Source organism: Apium graveolens, chromosome 10 (genome assembly GCF_009905375.1).
Source record: "Apium graveolens cultivar Ventura chromosome 10, ASM990537v1, whole genome shotgun sequence".
Taxonomy (NCBI): Eukaryota; Viridiplantae; Streptophyta; class Magnoliopsida; order Apiales; family Apiaceae; genus Apium; species Apium graveolens.
In genome coordinates this window covers 104862268-104874843 of record NC_133656.1, presented here as the reverse complement: position 1 = coordinate 104874843, position 12576 = coordinate 104862268, and the positions used below count along the sequence as shown (strand labels likewise).

General features: G+C 33.9%; 2 protein-coding genes across 9 annotated transcripts; one reads left to right on the top strand and one right to left on the bottom strand.

Annotated features, from left to right (window-relative positions):
- Positions 1-419: 419 nt before the first annotated feature.
- Positions 420-6645, top strand: LOC141692831 (pentatricopeptide repeat-containing protein At1g71490-like). 8 transcript variants are annotated; one of them, XM_074497780.1, is made up of 6 exons: positions 420-2792; positions 3351-3411; positions 3506-3617; positions 3762-3815; positions 4648-4900; positions 5876-6645. In XM_074497780.1, exon 1 carries the CDS (start codon positions 628-630, stop codon positions 2788-2790), a length of 2163 nt encoding a protein of 720 aa, XP_074353881.1. In that variant the 5' UTR covers positions 420-627; the 3' UTR covers positions 2791-2792; positions 3351-3411; positions 3506-3617; positions 3762-3815; positions 4648-4900; positions 5876-6645. The 8 variants fall into 8 exon arrangements, with proteins under 8 accessions (XP_074353881.1, XP_074353879.1, XP_074353880.1 ...); XM_074497778.1 differs by having other exon boundaries at positions 3506-3658; XM_074497779.1 differs by having other exon boundaries at positions 3506-3692.
- Positions 6646-6741: 96 nt separating this feature from the next.
- Positions 6742-9182, bottom strand: LOC141692832 (putative laccase-9). Its single transcript, XM_074497783.1, has 5 exons — positions 9028-9182; positions 8777-8928; positions 8245-8618; positions 7120-8067; positions 6742-7034 (listed from the first exon to the last, which is right to left on the bottom strand). The coding sequence occupies exons 1-5, from the start codon at positions 9115-9117 to the stop codon at positions 6904-6906; spliced, it is 1695 nt and encodes a 564-aa protein (XP_074353884.1). The 5' UTR covers positions 9118-9182; the 3' UTR covers positions 6742-6903.
- Positions 9183-12576: the final 3394 nt, after the last annotated feature.

Below are 12576 nucleotides of genomic sequence, written 5' to 3'. Positions count from 1 at the left end.
TAAAAATATATAATATATATTTTCAAACTAAAAAATGATTAATAAATAAGATTATAATTCATTTATGTACAATGCCTAACTTTATATTTGAAATTAAGTTGTTTAAAATTAACTGTTCAAATATTCAAGTAGCTATTTTTTTTTTGCGAAATTCAAGTTACTACCTTTAAAGTTAAATAAAATATTAATTAACACACTTATATATTATGCGTATGATAAAAAACAATGGTGCATTGATATTAGTTTGTATAGGTGAATGTTTGAGTTCGATTATCATAAACCATAATTTTTATATAAATATTAAAAATATGGATATTTTAATCTTTTAAATGAGACTTTTTAATGTCATAAATATTATCCGGTAGAGATAGATAATGGATTTAAGTTTAACGAAAACAAACAAGAAAAAGAATATCCCTAAACCCCGTCCTTTTTTGCTTTTAGAGTTTTAGGGGTCTCAACTCTCAACTCAACTCTCAAGCTCTCAACTCTGAACTCTAAAACCCTGCCAGACCATTTAAACACCAAGCAATAAAATTGTTAAACCCATCAAACTACCACCTCTGAGTTGTGTTTACATACAAAGATTGTATATGTAGTCATGCATTCATCACAACTCTACATTGCATGCCATCATCACCATTCTCTTCATTACCAAACCACCATTATTTTCTTTCTCAAATCCAGAAATGCATCCCTCAAAAATGGAAACAAAGCCCCAACAATAAACCCATGATTGATTCTTTATTTGTTTCCCTCAAGAACTTTGCAAGTCAAGGCCAATTAAAACAAGCTTTTAAAACATTTAAGTCAATTCAAACTTGTAATAGTTTTAATGACTCATTTCATGTAATTGTTGTGTCATTATCTCGTTTGTTGTTATGTTGTTCTAATGTTAAGGCTTTGGTACATGGTAGACAGGTTCATTGCTATATTGTGGCTTCGGGTCTCGAAAAACATTCGATTTTGGTTCCTAAGCTTGTTGGGTTTTATAGTGGTTTTGATATGTTTGAGAATGCTAGTTATATTGTTTTGAGTTCTGGGATTACGGAGGCTTCGCCGTGGAATTTGTTGATTTCGGGGTATGTTAGAAGTGGGTTTTGTAGGGAGGCGATTTCAATGTATAGAGTGATGGTGGAGAAGGGTGTTTGGCCTGATAATTTTACGTATCCTTCGGTTTTAAAAGCGTGTAGTGAGGAATTGGATGTTGTTTCAGGGAATGAGGTGCATAGGGGTATTGAGTGTAGTGGCGTTGAGTGGGATTTGTATGTTTATAATGCTTTGATTTATATGTATGGGAAGTGTGGGGAAGTGGATGTTGCTCGGAAACTGTTCGATGGATTGCGTGAGAGGGATGCTGTTTCGTGGAATACGATGATTTCATGTTATGCTTCCGGGGGAATGTGGAAGGAAGCGTTTGAGGTTTTTGATCAGATGCAGGGAGAGAGTATTGAGTTGAATATGATAACGTGGAATACGATAGCCGGAGGGTGTTTGAAGACGGGTAGATATGAGAGGGCGTTGGAGTTGTTTTGTCAAATGAGGAAATGTTTGGTTCACTTGGATTCGGTTGCAGTGATTAATGGTTTAGGTGCATGTTCTCATGTTGGTTCTTTAATATTAGGGAAGGAGATTCATGGTGTGGCGGTGCGTAGTTATAGTTTTGAATTTGATAAAGTTAGAAATTCATTAATTACTATGTATTCACGGTGCAAGGACCTTAGGTTGGCGACTGTTATATTTAATTTAGTACAAGATAAAAGTATGATTACATGGAATTCCATCATTTCTGGCTACTCGCAATGGGATCGCGCTGAGGAAGCTTTCTTTCTATTTAAAGAAATGATTCTTTCTGGGTTTGAACCTAGTAATGTGACAATTGCAAGCCTTTTGCCTTTATGTGCCAGAGTAGCAAATCTTCAGCACGGTAGAGAGTTTCATTGCTATATGATTAAGCGTGAGGGGTTTGAGGATTACGTGCTATTATGGAATGCCCTCGTGGACATGTATGCAAGATCCGGAAAAATATTCTTAGCAAAAAGATTGTTTAATTTACTAAGCAAAAAGGATGAAGTGACTTACACATCACTAATAGCTGGGTATGGGATGCAAGGAGAGGGCAAAACTGCACTGGAACTTTTTGAAGAGATGATTGCCTCCCAGATCAAACCGGACCATGTAACCATGATTGCTGTGCTGTCAGCTTGCAGTCATTCAGGTCTTGTTATCGATGGTCAGATGTTATTTGAAAAAATGTCCCATGTCTATGGCATAACCCCTCGTTTGGAGCACTTCGCTTGCATGGTAGACCTCTATGGGAGAGCTGGTTTGATTCAAAAGGCGGTGGAAATTTTGAGAGGGATGCAATACAAACCAACTGAAGCAATGTGGGCCACTCTTATAGGATCTTGTAGACAACACGGAAATACAGAAGTCGGGGAATGGGCAGCAAAAAAACTGTTAGAAATGAAGCCTCAGAATTCAGGTTATTATGTGTTAATTGCCAATATGTATGCTGCAGCCGGGTGTTGGAACGAACTTGCAAAGGTTAGGACTTCCATGAGGGACTGGGGTGTAAAAAAGGATCCTGGCTGTGCATGGATTGATGCTGGAGCTGGAATTTCGCCCTTCATGGTGGGAGACACATCTAACAGTCAGTCTGAGGAGATTTACCCTTTGCTTAGAAGATTACTTAAGCATATGAAAGACGCTGGGTATGTTGCTTGTGAAAATTCGTATGTGGATTATGAAGTTATTGAAGAGCAAACCGAATACTACATTTCTTCTTGAAGGTGGGACTCTCAACCTTTCCAAGTGCTCTCTCTCTAGATTTACTAGTAAAAGCTTTATACAAACAATGATGCATTACTGTAATACTGTTTATATTAATGTGTAATTTTCTATTACTACAAAATTTAAACAAAATTAAGTTATCACTTTTTTATGTTTTAGGTTTGTTCTAAACTATATATATTAATATAATACAGCAACAAGCTGAAACAGCATACAATCAAAAACCTCAGACAACCAGATTTTTACACAGTCTATTTCTCGTATTGTTAGTTCGGTTGGTTCGTCTCAGAAAATGTGTTGAAACTCCTTTAAAGATGTTTGAGATTATGTTTATGAAATTTAGGCATGAGTATCCATATATTCTAAGGAAGGTCTTATTAACGAGGAATTGCTGCAATGGTTGCAATAAACTTTTCAAGAATTCTGCTACATATAATTGTAGTCATTGATGGTTGTAATTTTTTCCCTTCACAAATATTATGCTGAGCTATGATACAAAATAAATGCCTTTTCCTTTGCTAGAACCCTTTTAACTTCCTGCCACCCTGGCAATGCAGTTGTAATTTTTGTGACAATGCATTTTCAACGCTGAAAGGATCCGAGAAGAACTTACCCAAGGTGTTTTTATACACATTTTTGGCACAAAGCCTTTACTTCTTTGAACTAAATTAATAGTAAGCAAACTCACTTCTTTTCTGGTTGCATAGCATAGGTTGTCAGATTCCAGAACCTTCTATGTCGAGGCATTGGTGGGCATCATGCGGGACTACTTTAAATTGTTGAGGAGGTGGCTGAGATGCTTTTTTTTCCATGGTGTAATTAAGGTGATACCAGTTTCTGCGTATCAATAAGAAAGATTAACCAAGTGCGTGAGAGTTATTCTCTCAATTGTTGAGAAGGTGATCGGGATGCTTCTAAATGCTACTACATGATTTTCTTAATTGATTCTACTTTCTTCATCCCTGTAGGTTTCGTTTTCAACAGAGACATTTGCGATGGGTGTTAATGCGCCTGCTAGGACGGTAAGATCTTGATCATTGCACTTTTCATGATGATTTCCATCTTACCAGAAACCATTTGACAAATGACATTTTTTAAGTTAAAACATTGTGGCAAAAGATATTATTTATATTTTAAGAAAGTTTTACTGGTGATTAACATATGAAAAGGATGAAATTTTATTTTAAAGTGTAACTTTGGAAACTCTACCGTTCTTTAAATTTAAAGTTTTTGTTATTTACATAGCTTTCAATATATGTCTAATATATGTCTACCGTTCATTATCTAATATATGTCTTAAGAAGTCTATCTTTTTACTTGATATTAATTTAATTTATTGGATTAATCTCTTCCAGTAAATCTCATTTATTACATGCTAATAATACTGGTCGACATGAAATTAGTTCGATTCCATATTTTCACTGCATACAAGTATTGATTATGCATGAGCCTGTCCAGTTACTGAATTGAATTCAGCTTACCAGTCAATTGGTAGCTGGTGCTATGCAGACATGTTCCTTGTATTACTACTGGGAGGCAGGCCTTTTAAATCTTGTATAAAACTTGCCAATCCTATTGTACAGGACACTTGTGTTAATGTTTGCTACCAAAAGTAAAACATCCTTAAGTGAAGTTATGCTTTTCACACACACACACACACACACACTTCTTGTCAAGTAATAATATTATATTAACTCCAACAAAGAAACAAGAGGATGTTATTTTTTTGCAGCTGCCTATATAAGTATTGCCGCGTGTGGTATCTTACTGAATTATTTAAGGTTGATTTCCAAGCCAATTAGAGGCATAAGTTGCCTTCTTGTTCTGGAAGTTAATTTGTATTTAAAGTTGCAGGTTTTGTTTGATACGTAAAGGAAGTTTGATGGAAAGGAATTTAGACAGTTACTCCCAGGTGAATATACTCAGATGGCTGGCTGTGCTGGAAGGAGGGGATAAATTGGTACAGTGGTTGTGATGTGTCATGATGAAATCCCTGAAGAGAAGGATATAAAGAATGTCATAATTGGTGGTGCGACGAGGCTTGAATCTCCATGTTGATTTACCTACATCGTGATTATGCATCTCCTTCGTGTTGAAGAAATTAGAGGTACTAACAGAAAATATCCTTATTGTGTAGATGCTGTTAATATTATCACATTGATCAGTTTCTGTTATCCATGAAGATTATACCTTTTGAGAAACTATAGACCAAACTACAAGTATTGCTGCTTAATTATGCTTTCTCTTCCCCAGCCCCAGGGCATACATTTTTATTGGAAGTTAATAAATTCTTCTATAATGTCAAGCTTGTTCGTGTTTTATCCTTCACAAAGAGGAACACAAAAAGTAATTTTTTTTATTGCTACAGCAGCATAATTGAGTGATTGTTGGTTTATATGGGACAGTGTAGAGATTTTGGTTAATCATGGTTTAGGCACTGTTCTAAATTTGCGATGTCAACGCCTTGGTGTATACCAATATATTAAAAGAAATGATACAGAATAGATACATTAAAAAGTACATGCGCTACACAGAGCTGCAATCTTGTTTTAAAAATCGTTTAATAACTAAAATGAAATGAAAGTTCACGTTCTAGACTTGAACAGAAATCTTAAAACTTACAAGTACAAATCCTTAACATAAACACTACTCCTGGTATCATGCTCCACTATTGACATTGAGGAATTAGGAGCATTCAATTGGTCATGCCAATCGGGTTAGTAATACTAATATATACGAATGGAGGATTTTTTATAAGTATAAACGTATATTGAAATTTCATTGTGTTGTATATTTTCACCTTAACTTTAACATATATACTAATTTGCTCTTTAATATTTTCTCCTTCAGTATATATAGAACAACATTTAACTCAACTGATTTGCTATTTGTTTATTATTTTATGTCGATTATGATTTATGACTACCGCTTAAATTATAATGGAAGGATTTGGCTTGGTTCTAACCTAATATCTGGAAAGCTTCTGTGCTATCAGCTTTTAACCGGTGTTTGCGTTGTTGCATTATTTGTTCCCTCTGGTAATGTAATTTGTTTTACTTCTTTTTATGCTCTCTGGATGCAGGAAGTACCTATGTCCGTCCCTAAGTCTTCTTGCTACTACTAGGCACCAGCACCTTGCTGTGGTTGCGTGGTGTGTTCAGGTCTTGGAGAGGATGACTATCATTGCGGATATTATGATGTTAAAGAATAAGCGAAGACAACAACAGCGTAATTTTTTTAAAAAGCTGGACATGGTGCTCGCAGTTTGTTAATGCTAATCGGTTTTCTCCTTTGTCTTGGCTGACATGTCATTCTGTGAACAATTCTGTGGACGTAGCATTGCTCCTTTGCAAAACTGTTATATTACACTTCATTTCAAGTCTCAATTTGATGGGTTGGATGATTTGGTTTGTCATAGTTGGAAGACCAGGGAGTCTCTCCCAGATTAGAAAAGTCACGTTATGGTAATTGACATGAACATATCCTGGTTGCAAACTCAAATCTCGGTCTACCCAGTATGATTTATGTGTGGGGAATCTTTTTTTTTTTTGAGAGAAAGTGTGAGGAATCTTGACCTCTCTCAATTTGATCGGGATTCGAGAGGCAACCTTCTTATTCCAGTTTGACAAAGCTCCCTCGTGAAGAAAGCCTGCTCACACAAGAATTTAGAGTTTAATGGTGTACAAGCCTAGAAGGGGCATGAACAACATTCTTTTGTTTGGAATTGCAAATCACAAAAGAGTTGCTCTAGATCACCTCCAAAGCATTGTCTATTATCATGTATTTTTTTTGGGGGATGTAATCATGTTTTCCAATATTGTTTATCAAATCATCCGAGTTCGGTTTTAGTGAGGAATGATGTTTGGAAAGTCAAAAAAAGACCAGGAGAGAATATGAAATATTTAATAGCATTCGTCACAAAAAAATAATAATAAAGAACTCAAAAAATAATCGTATTACAGCATAATTTTATTTGACAAGATCATGATTATTACAACAATTCAAAGAAATCAAAGAATAATGAGAGACCTAGCATTACACAAGTTATAAGTGGTATCTGTGAACATTTCAATGGTGATACAGTTGCTTAATGAAGTTGTATATCTTGGATCAACATGGTGGCATATCAGAAGGTCGTGACAACATCTTTTGATCGGAGCGTTTTCCATTTCTCACAATAAAAGCCATCTCCATTCCCCACGTTATGTGACGCTCAAAGTGGCAATGCATCAGCCACACCCCTGAAAATCAAAATAATTAGACCCGTTAAATATTATGTACTCCCAAAAGTATTTATACTAATGATCGAAAACAAAAATTACGTACCTGGATTATCCGCTTTGAACCTGATGGCTGTCCAGCCATTTCTGGGAACAGATATAGTATTCACTAGAGGAGGATCGACAAGATTGTAGCTTTTAGGATCCTCAGTTCTATTAAAATTTCCGAGTCCCGAGCCGACGACATAGAAACTATATCCGTGCAAATGCATAGGATGTTCTATTCCTCCTAACAGATTCGTTCCTTGATAAACAAGTTCAACTGTTGTGTTAAACGGAAGGACTCTAACTTCGGTTCCGTTTCTCGGTGTTCGTAGTGCATTTGAAAGATTAGTCGCGGTGTAATCAAATTCGAGAGGCGGATTCTTTGGAAAATCATCTCCGTATATACCATTAATTCCTCTGTAATATGCTTCCAATATATCAATCTTCGGGGATTGAAACGTGACGTTGTTTATACTTGCTCTCAGTCTTTGATTGTTCGCGGTCCTGCAATCGACACTATTGTTGCACGCTACGAAGTTTACAGAAACCGTAAAAAGGAACTTCTTGTCTACATTTAATGGAACATGAATAGGATGAGCAACGCTAGCCAAGCTTCTAAGACTCCCACTAAAACTTCGTACTGCAGTTGAATTTGTAATGTTTGGAAGAATAGGCAACAAGGGTGGTGAAGATGCAGTGTAGTTCCCACGATATTCGAGTATAGCTGTCGTGGTAGAGGAGTCAAAAGGAGCTCTACTAGTACCAATGTAAACTCTAGAAGCCATGTAATAATGATTAGGGGCTTGGTTTGCTTCCAACAAAACGTCAAGAGTTTGGCCCGGGGAAATGCTGATATAATCGGATTTAAAGGGCTTGACATATGCAGCATCTTGCCCGACGATTGTGAATGTGTGATTTGCAATTCCGAATAAGAGAATGTTGTTCATGCCCGCATTGATCATTCGGAGCATGTACGTTTTTCCATAGTCTACTATCATCTTGAATGTGTCTGCAAAGAGTACATATAGTTAGCTTCATCTGTGATCTGCTTAATAATGTCTTTAGCAGTAATTTGTTGTAGCATGCAAAATTAAGGCACAGACTTTAGTACAAAACAGAGAAAGTGTCCAATCAAACTATTCTTGTCAACAAAATTATTTAGATAATTGAGGAGAAGAATAAAAACCTTGTTTGGAGCATGGAAAAAGATCACCAGGTTGACCATTGATAGTAAGAGCATCAGAGGCATTTGGGTCTGCACCTGTCCTTAAAAACTCTTGCAATATCTCCTCTATATCACTCTTCCACCAGTCCCCTAAAATTATCGGAACTTCTTTGTCCGGCTTAGGGAAAGGATAGGTGGTTCCCTTCTTAGGGCGAATAACAATAGCTCCATGTACGGTTGCTCGTGACCAGTCACTGTGTGCATGCCACCACAATGTTCCTTCTTCGTCTGATAAGATTATCTGTTGCCTAAATCTTCCTCCTGCTTTTATTGGACACTGTGTTATAAATTCCGGACCATCCGTCCATGGATTTCTAGGCTGTTTTACGCCATGCCTGCACAAAAATCACATGTTTAATAAATCTGTAATTTTGTTTATACGTGCATGATTAAGTTAAGAGTAGGTCAGAAATGACCATTTAGGCTGCAGCCACCCAAAAACATACAGCATATGCATGTGGATATGTAATACAGTATGTATATCATATCTTACCAATGAAGAGTTATATTTTGGTCTCCTTTGTTCTGAACATCAACGATGATGGTATCACCGGTTTCAGCATAGAGTGTAGGACCAGGATACTGTCCATTAATCGTTAATATGTTCTTGGTTTCGCAGAGCCTTGTGTAAGAAGTTTCTTGCACCTGCATATCATATTTGCATATTAAGTACATATATTTTCTTAACTATCCTGCAATATGTGTAAGTAAAGTGTTATAAGGAATAACAAAACGCTAACATACCACGAACGTAGCACGACGAACTAAAGCTTCGGAAGCAAAAATGCTAACGAGAAACAAGAACCCTAAAAACTGAAGTGACAAATCTTTCATGTTGTTAACTCAGTACTAGTTTTAAATTTGCTTTTTTTTTTTGCTGTAAGATGAATTTATAAGAATTGGAGATGGGTATTTATAGAGGACAATTTTTAACTCAACCCTAGATTTGCTGAAAAGTAATATTTGAGGCCAGCTTACTAAGACGTATTTTCACATTTAAAGTAGTTTTATGTTGTGTCTTTGTCACGTGTAATAAATGTTATCCAAAATATGAAGTAATGCTCTTTTTTTGACAAATTAATCAAAAGTGCCGATGCCTAGAATAGAAAAAGTCGCTGCAATTTGGTTAAGATGATATTGAACCACGCGTGTAATGAATTGAAAATTCAATTTCTGTTATATTGGTGGTTTTTGTCAAACATCCGCAAAAGAATAATTTTACATATTTTACGAAGCTTTTTAAAAATTAGGATTAACTAAGCTTAATTATAAGGTGACTATTACCATTTTTTTCCCACTAAAAAAGATAATACAATTTTCACTCTCGAAATTAAATGGTTATCACGCATTTGTGAATTGGACGTTTCTATTTTTTATTTTACTAACCTTTTATGAAGTGCATCAGTCAAAATAAATATAATTTTACAATAACCATTTGTATATAAAAATCTTACACACATAGGACATATTTATCTGAAAAGTGGATATTTTGTTATTCTAAATTTTATAGCCTTTTTGGCTATACTTTATAAATAGCCATCTTATTAAACGTTCTTATTTTTGTCAACTTCTGTTAGAAATTGTTTTTGCTACAAATTTTCTTCAATTTTTATAGTTTAATATATTGTCTAGTTTGTATTATATAAATTTATTTTGGAGAATCGACTTGGATAAATGTAAAACTAATTGATTGCAGAGTATTCAAACTATAAATATTAATATAAAAATGTTAATTTTGGATTGTATTCGCTATTAATTGTTTCCTAAATTTGATTTACATGTCTACTACGTACGTATCTAAAACGAGTGTTCAAACACTTGAACTGAGTTTTGTATTAGGTAGTAAAATCTGAGCTGTTTCCTATTACATCGTCATCTGTTTCATCGAAGATATCTGTTGCTTGTTTTTGATCAGTCAAAACTTAATAGCTAGTTGAATAAATCTAATAATTATTCGCTCTCCCACCCCTCGAATCGATTACTAGTCGTTATCTAATTTGTTTTGACTTCATAAATGTGTTTAAAAGTCAGCGAGCAGTTTGTTTTTTAATGTTTCACTACAATTAATTTTTCAAGATTCTTTGCTTCTAAAAATAAATCAACTTCGCACCTAATCATCTTCGTCTTTGCACTTGAAAGTGCGGAGAAAGGTTGTTTGTTAATCACATGTGCATTGACTATTATGCTATCATCAAGCTCTTTGACATTTAAATACATAAATATTATTCATATTTAAGAGTAATCGGAACAAATAACTTCATTGCTGATCGAATTTTGTAATATTTTGGGTTTTATATCCGATTTAAGTAACATTTATATGAATAGTCAAAATTGAGCATGTAGTTTAAATCATGATAAATTTGTGGAATACAAATAGTGCATGCAACTCGATGTCTTCATAATTCAGAATATACATATCATTTAGACGCAAAAAAAAACTATCCAATTTGTATTTACTCCAAAACTAAAAGTATAGTTTTTAATCTTCTAACGTCTGTTTGACTTCCAGAAAAACTATTTTTATGAGTTTCTTTGCATGATCATTCTGTTAATAACGGGTAAGTTGTAACATAGATTATCTGGGGATAAGAATGTAAATTCGTCCGGTCTATTCGATATCTCTACTTATATTCAAATTTTAAAATATGATCATACCCGAATATCTAAATATAATCCATAATTTATATTCGATTCGAACCCATAGGTAAAAGGGTGCCCTTCCCCAACCATGATTTGGTTGGGGTCTATTTCGTAGTCAACCAATCTTTCCGCAATGAATCATTGCGGAAGGACTTATGGCTTCCGCAATGAATCAATGTGGAAGTCCAAAGACTTCCGCAATGAATCAATGCGGAAGTCCAAAGGCTTCCGCAATGAATCATTGCGGAAAGATTGAAATTACCCTTTTGCCCTTAATATTTCCGCAATGATTCATTGCGGAAGTCGTTAAATTCATTGGGAAAGATAGAAATTACCCTTTTGCCCTTAATACTTCCGCAATGATTCATTGCGGAAGTCGTTAACTGATAAACACAACTAGTGACTATTAACAGTTTTCATTCGATTAAAACACTAAAAATACACATAGCCACACCGATTTCAGGCGATTTCAAAGTTATTTTCAGGCGATTCATTATTCTTCTTCCTCCTCGATTTTCTGAGGTTTGTTTTTTTCACTGTATACACACACACACACCGTATACACACACACACACCGTATACACACACACAAGATGTATGTATATATACGACTATAAACACATACACACACAAGATTGTTCTTGATTATACACACACGTGATGTACTTGATTTTTTTTAAATTTGTTTCAAATTATATGTTGACTTGATGATTATTAGTTCGAAATTTGTGTTCTTGATTTTTTTGGTGATTTAATTCGAATTTAGGTTTATTTAACAATTAGGGTTAGGATTAATTAGGAATAAAATGCATCATGAATTTTTATTTCGAATTAAATGTTGATGTTATGCTTTTTAGTTCGAATTATATGTTGATTTGATTCTTTTTAGTTCGAATTTTATGTTCTTCATTATTTGTGGTGATTTAATTCGAATTTAGGTTGAATTTTGGATTTTATAACAATTATGGTTAGGATTAATTAGGTCATTTTAATTTTTTAATTCAAATAAACTAGTTGAGAAATTAGTTTAGGTTTAATTTTGAGTTGTGAATTTCATTCGAATAATTAGGTTAATTATATACATATTAATTCGAATTATTAGATTAAATTTAGGATTAATGATAGATGATTTGGGATAATTATGGGTGATTAGGCATGCTTTTAGTATTTAAATATATGAGTTAGGCGTACTTGTTTATTTGAGCTAATTAGAATGACTAAATATGATTTGAATAATTAATTTAAATTTAAAGTAATAATTTGAAATAAGCATTAGGTCACTTTAATTTTTTAATTTGAAATAAATTAATTAAGAAATGAATTTAGGTTTAATTTTGAGTTGTGAATTTTTTTCGAATAATTATGTTAATATTTAAAATTAATGATAAATGGTTTGGAATAGTTATGAATAATTATTAGGTTAATTTGAATTAATAATTTCAATTAAGGATATTTTTTAGTATTTAAATATATATTTGTTTAAATACTTGTTTACTTGGGGCTAATGAAAATGACTATATATGATTAGAATAATTAATTTGAATTTGAAATAAAGATATATTTAAAGATATCCTTGTTTACACTTTTTTAATTGCAAATTACTTGTTTAATAGTTAATTAATTGTTCATAATCTATCCTTGTTTAATTACTTG